Here is a 6,659-nt window from a genome sequence, read left to right on the forward strand (position 1 = left end):
TTTAAAGCTATGGGTGATCTCAGCCCCTTCTTCTCTACCGCTTCTATGAGGCGTGCGACCCCTTTCAGATCAAAGGGAATCCATGCCAGGTTCCCATCCCCTGCTACAACCGGGAATACCTCCAGAGTCCCAGACAGGCCTTTGTCTTCCACCACCTCTCTAATCTTTGACCAATCCGTAATTGGACTACACCTATACCCCCTGCCCTCCTGAGGCGGCACCATGCCCATACTCCCCACTCCCTGGTATGACACCACGCTCACACTCCCCACCCCCCGGCACAGCATCATGCCTGCACTCCCCACCCCCCAACACGGCAACATCCCTGCACTCCCTGCCCCCCGGGGTGGCAAGGACTTAACGCCTACAACAGGGTAGGAGGGCTGTGCATATAGATTGTGTGGCAGTGGGCACAGAAAGTTTGACTACAAAGAAGGGGAATGCTGTCTGGATGGAGCCCCACAGTTCCTTGGCAGTGAGGGCCACAAGGATGCTCAGAAGGCTGGAGCACCTCTCCTATGAAGATGGGTTGAAAGTTGGGCTTGTTTGACCCAGAGAAGAGTGGGCTCCAGGTAGACTTCTCTGTGGCCTTCCAGTACCTAAAGGTGTCTACAGGGAAGCTGGGAAGGACGATTTGTCAGGGACTGTCACATGGTTAAGAATGGTCTTAAACCAAATGAGTGGACATTTAGATTTCGATTTAGAAAATATGAAGAAATTCTTCAGTCAGAGGGTGCTGAGGCCCTGGCAGAGGCTGCCCAGAGAAGCAATGGGTGCCTCATGCCTGGAGGTGCTCGAGACCAAGCTGGATGGGGCTTCAGGCAGCCTGACCTGGTGAGCGGTGTTCTAGCCCAAAGCAGGGATTGAGACTGGGTGGGCTTTAAGGTCCCTTCCAAAGCAAACTATGCTAGGAATATATAATAATTGTGGCTTAAGAAGAAAGAAAGCATGCAGACACCAGTCCAGTCCAACTCTACCAGTTCATTAGCAAGGCTACAAATGCTTATAACGAACACCAACTCTCCAGGAGCATCAACAGTACTGCAGGAACTGTGCAGCAAACCCTACTGGTGCCTGAGCTGGTACAGGCAGAGCTGGTGAGATGTTCTACAGACCAGCACCCAGTTCCCGGCTGACTTCAAAACACAAATGCTAACATCACACACTGCTGATGCCTGCTGAGGAAGCTGCAGAGATAACTAATTCTCTGTGTTGGTTCTACAATGGGCTTTTGCCCAGAATCTAAGCACACGCTAAATGCAGTTGGATTGTCAGCGAGATAGAGGGAAGTTCAACAGGGGACTTGAGCAGGAGCTCGTGGAAATGTGGGCACATCTTAACATAGGAAGGATACCTAATGAATACTGAGATTAATCACTATCACTGAGCGGGGTACTAAGTTTAGCAAGAAGGGGTTTTTAAATGCCCACAAATGTTTACCTGCACTCAGACATCGCTGTCCTTTCTTTAAGCGTGATGATGATTTCCTGCAGGGAAACTGTTCTTTTGCCAATGTCATTTACTTTCACATAGCAGATACTTTGGTGCTTTCTAATGCTGCCTTGCTCTTAACCTTGCCTATATGAATGGCTGATGCAGAAATGTGCAGATTTTCCTTCATGTCAGCTTAGCCTACCTCAGTTCATCAAGTGCTTCCTGCTTTGTAACTTTGTGCCAAGAAGCAGGGATTTCTCCTCTGTCGTGGAATTTACCTTTGAAGAATTCTTCTAGCTGTTCCCTAAAATGACACACAAACCATTTCCAGTATTTTTGCATGGATGAATCAGGAAGAATGTTCCAAGTGGAAAAAGGAGGTCCTGCATCTCGGTATTTCTTGTAGGGTAACCACCGGTATTTGCTAACCCTGAAGAGCTTATCACTGGCAACACTGCTAGAGCAAATATCAGTGACAAAGATGTCTGTTTTATACACTCTCCATTTGCCCAAAACTTGTGGACGATGGAAGACAAGCTGGTGGTCTCCATCGTGGTTTGGTATAGTGTTTGTGCAAACTGACCCGCAAAATGGGCACTGCTCCTTGCACCCCGGAAACTGTTCCACCAGTATCCTGTGAGGCTGCTTTTCAAATGAGCTCAAATCAGCATGAGCAAACTCTTCCTTGAGACGATTCCTCAGAGGTGAAAGGGCCTTCATCATGGCGTCATTCAGAAACTCTATGTCAGTTATCTCCAGATGTTCAATGCCAACCAGGTCACCCCTGGGCAATCTTAGGACTCCTCCAAGTTCTCTGCAGAATTCATCCAGCCAAAGAGAGATGATCTTATTGCTGTCTCTTCTGCCTTTGACAACTGCGGTTGATGCAAAAACAGCTTTCTGAATGGTTTCATAGTACTGGGTAAGAGTTGTATTTAGAAACATCACCAGCCGTCTGTTCTGATCTAAACAGTATGTCTCAACATGTGTCTGAATGTAGCTCTCCAAAAAGTCTACTGGGGAACTAAGGTAAAGCTTGTAGTTTTCAAACTTTTCTTCTTGTGCCAGGTATTTCAGTATGCAGACTTCCAGATTGGCTCTACTGCCACTGAAATCTGGTACTTCACTCCTCATACGCTCAGCTATGACAAGAGCTGTCTTGTCATAAATGGCCAGGCGAAGACCTGGGTCAATCTTGCTGCAGAGGAAATCAGCAAATGTTGTGATAGAAGTGGCTCCTTGGCAGGAAATCTGGAAACATTTGAAGAAATCTTCTCTCTTGCTCTCCAGGTAGATAGCTGGGTCATTTGCTTTCCTGAAGGCCGCATGCATCTCCTTAAACCTGGCTGCTGCCATTCTGCACAGATACACCGAAAGATCTATTCGGTATTCTTTTGTAAAATGATATTTTTCAGAGCTAGGGACAGTTTCGATACCTTCCTGTACTTCCTTTAGTATTTCATGAATAAAAGTGCAACTGTAATCCATTTTGTCCTTTTCCTTCTGGTCAATGTTTTCCTTCACACGCCTTATGATGCGGTCTGTAAGGTACTGGAAGCTGCTCACATTGCACTCACCAAAACCATAGCGAATAACACCCAAAACCTTTTTCTTGGATATGTGTTTCTTCACATCAAGTGTAAAGGTGGGCTGGTTAGAAAACTTCTCAATTCGTTCCGCTATATTAGGCTCCTTGAAATTTTCTATAAGGACATTTTCTATTTCCACATCAATGTTCACCTCTTCCAGACGGGGAGCATTAGAAGACACTTCAGTAACCCAGGTCACCCAGAGGAAATTGAAGTTCTTTCTCAATTCTCGTTCACTTAATTCCTGTCCCTTAAGAGACAGAGCCAGCTCCCTGCTCTTTTTCAGGAGCTCATTTTCATATTCAGATTTCCTCTCATCCAGTTTACTCTGATTCTTCTTTAGTTCTAGAAGTTTCTCACACTTCCTCCTGGTTTCATCCAGAAGGGACGCTTTTAGCTCTCTCAGCTTCAGTTCCGTGTTACTTTTCCACTGAATCAATATCTCACAGTCTCTGTCTTCCCTGAAGAACTTCTCCACATCTTTGTTGATGGCATCACTTGTTTCTCGCACCTGTTCTTCAAGCTCATATGTTGTGATTTTCCCTAGCTCTCCATTCCGAATTTTATTGTCCAGTTTCATTTGCAAGTCCAAGATGTGCCTTCTCAGCTTCCAGGTCCACTGACTAAAGGATGTTTCCAGTTTCTTGTATGCAGCAATCTCCACTGAGTTCTTGAAGCTGAAGACGAAGTTTTCATTCCGCAAGGCGTTCCACAGGTCACTAATACGATCTTTCAAGCTGGACAGCCTCAGAACACTGCCCAGAGATTCCTTCTTGGCAGCTTGCAGAATTTTGCTCTTTAATTCCTGGACGTTCTGGCTGTAGGTGGGGTTGGGTGGTGCCATTGGTGGGTTACCCTCCCACAGGTGAGCAAAGTAATGAATGTGGGTGTTCACGTCAAAGCGGATGACATCACTGAAGCAGGTGACGTCACAGTATTCCTGCTGGGCTGCTATCACTGTCATTTCATCCAGCTTCTCCTGCAGACGCCTCTGTCCTTCCATGTTCTGTTCCTTTGCCGTTATTTCACCCACATTTTGGTGTACAAACAGGCAGCTTGGGGAAAGCTTGACTTGCTTCATCCTCAGAAAAGCCTGCACAGCAATCTGAAGGAAGTCTTGCATTTCGGAAGGGTTCTCTCCAAAGATGTTGATCAGAGTCATGTTGCCAATGCCAATGACAAAGGTGGCCAGCTCATTGTCATGATTCAGTGACCGCTTATTGGCCATCTCTATGGCACGAAGTCCTTCAGTGTCCACCACGAGAATGTAATCAAAGTTCACAACCTGCTGCAGCTTCCAATCCACTTTGATGAGCTGCATAAAAGCTCCCTGAGTGCATCTGCCAGCACTGACATTGAACTGGAGACCAAACATGGCGTTCAGTAGGGTTGACTTCCCTGTGCTCTGGATGCCAAGCACCGAGAGGACAAAGACTCGCTTGTCACCTAACTTCTCAATTAACTTGTCAAAGATTGCTGCAACCCACTGTAAGGGTACGTAAGAAGCGTCACCATCCATCAGCTCAATAGGATACCCAGAAACCATCAGATCAGCTGCAATTTCAGGTAGTTTTTGTAAACGTTCATCTTTGGAGTCTGTTGATTCAAGAGCTTCATAAATCTGCCCTACCTCTCTCAAAATATGCTCAAGGCCAATGGACGCATTGTTGACTTCATTGGAAAGGGAATCTAATCTTGTCATCATTACAGTTTTGGAGTTGCTTTCTTCATTGCTTTTCTTCATTGCCAGGATTTGAGACCATAACTGATGATACTCTTTCTTGCAGTTCATCTAAGGCGATCGGGAGGCAGGTCATCGGATGAAGACCTTCATCAGCACTGCAGGAAGTATTTCTTGGTGTTTGACTGGCCTGGGACTGGAGAAAGCCAAGGACTGATTTCATCAGCGGATTGAGGCTGCGTACTTTGCTATCTTGCTCTCTTCTTATTGCAGCTTTGTACTTTCAAATTTGGCTTCGATGATGTTCTATGCTGTTGTTCCCCTTCTCCTGTAAAGCGAGTGAGTTCTTTGTCCTTTCTACACCAATCGTACCACAGTTTTCCTTGAAGAGGCAGTAGCTTTGTTTTGATCTCAGACAGCTTCTCTTCCTTGAGCAGACTCACCAGCTCTTTGCCCTCCCTTTGGCTACACATCCACGCTTCCTGCATCTTCATCAACTAAGAATCCGTGCTGGCGAGCCTGTTCCCAGACACACTATCAAGGCTATGGAGTGTGCTTGAGCCCTGCAGGAGATCTCGGATTGTTTTTGTCAGCTCGCCCATTAATTCTGCTTCGTTTCTGTTCTTGATACCTATTCTTACATTTTGGCTAGATCGGCCAGCTGCAATGTTCTCTTTCTCAGTGAAAAGACAAACCAAAGGCCTCTGAGACTGCCACAGGTCTTGCAAAATTTTCCTGCATTTCTTCTCACTCAGAATTGACTCAGAAAGGAGAACGACCACCACAGCAGAGATCTCCTGCAAGAAGCTCAGCTGTGGCTCGTGATCCCTGGCATCTCCGTGCAGGTTACAGAATGCAACACAGCTGTCAAAACTGTCATCGTCGCTACCACAGGGACAATACCAGGAGATCTCCACCACACCTTTCATCAGCAAACAGTCTTTGGTGCTGCCTTTGCAATGCCTGTGGAAAAATATGTCGTGTTTTTGTTTGCTCAGGAGAGCGTTCAGGAGCTGCGACTTGGAAGAGGACGGAGAGCTGCCGATGCGTATGAAGGACACAATGGGTGTCTCTGCCTGATAAATGAGTTTGTTTGTGTAGCTGCTACTTTTCATCTGCTCTCCTGATTTTGCTGCTCCATTCCAGCTCTTTTTGATTTGGCTGAGGGACCAGAGAGGGAGCTCGATCTTTGTTGTGCATGGGTTGGGTACCAGGAGGGGGAGTGCAAACTGGCAGAAGGCAAGCTTTGAGGATATGTACTGCCTCATGAAATCATTGGCGCAATGAAAAATGGCCATCTGGATGTCCATAGGGTGCACGTGGCTCTCCCTGATTGCAGACTCAGAGGCTCCTTCATCCAACTGACGGAAAAAGTCATCAAAGGAATCAGAAGGCTCTTCCTCAGTGGCTTTTGGTGTGGGCAAGACTTCTGGCTTACTCTTGTCCTTGCAAGTCAGGTACCTCACCCTGTAGTCCACACACAGTAGCTTTTGCAGGAAGTAAAAAGGTAGTTCACTCTCCTCGCGGGGCTGGCTGTCATGTACAGATGTCTTGTGTATGATGTGGAAGTCTTCTGACCCCATTTTTCTTGGATAGTATCTCTCTAGCCCAAGGCGCTTAAGTAAGTTGAGGAACTCTGGGTTTGCACTGGCTTGATGAGTTTGGGATTTCATGTCATCTGATTTGTGTTTGGATGGACTGGGAGGCAGTGTTCCTTCCATGTCTTTGATTATGCCGTGTTTCATGAGATTGACAGAGGTGTTCTGCAATTGCCCGCTGATGTAGGACTGCAAGTCTCTTTCCAGCACCTTCCAGTCTCTGACCATGTTCTGTTTCTTGAGGAGATCTTCTATCTCAGAAGACCACGTGTTCTTCATCTTATCTTCCATGAAAGCCAAGCGGTCATTCTTCTGCTCAAAGGACACCTCGCTGCTTTTGGATGTTATGGTGAGACC

At 46.6% G+C, this 6,659-nt stretch overlaps 1 protein-coding gene across 1 annotated transcript in view; it reads right to left on the reverse strand.

Moving 5' to 3' along the window:
* Nucleotides 1-301: 301 nt before the first annotated feature.
* The window catches only part of LOC107312331 (interferon-induced very large GTPase 1-like), a 12,238-nt gene continuing 5,880 nt past the window's right edge, over nucleotides 302-6,659 (reverse strand). The window contains 5 exon segments of the mRNA XM_032443662.1: nucleotides 302-4,788; nucleotides 4,790-5,038; nucleotides 5,040-5,189; nucleotides 5,191-5,229; nucleotides 5,232-6,659. Coding sequence (XP_032299553.1) covers nucleotides 1,633-4,788; nucleotides 4,790-5,038; nucleotides 5,040-5,189; nucleotides 5,191-5,229; nucleotides 5,232-6,659 — 5,022 coding nt within the window. The 3' untranslated portion in view covers nucleotides 302-1,632.

Source organism: Coturnix japonica, chromosome 3 (genome assembly GCF_001577835.2).
Source record: "Coturnix japonica isolate 7356 chromosome 3, Coturnix japonica 2.1, whole genome shotgun sequence".
Lineage (NCBI taxonomy): Eukaryota > Metazoa > Chordata > Aves > Galliformes > Phasianidae > Coturnix > Coturnix japonica.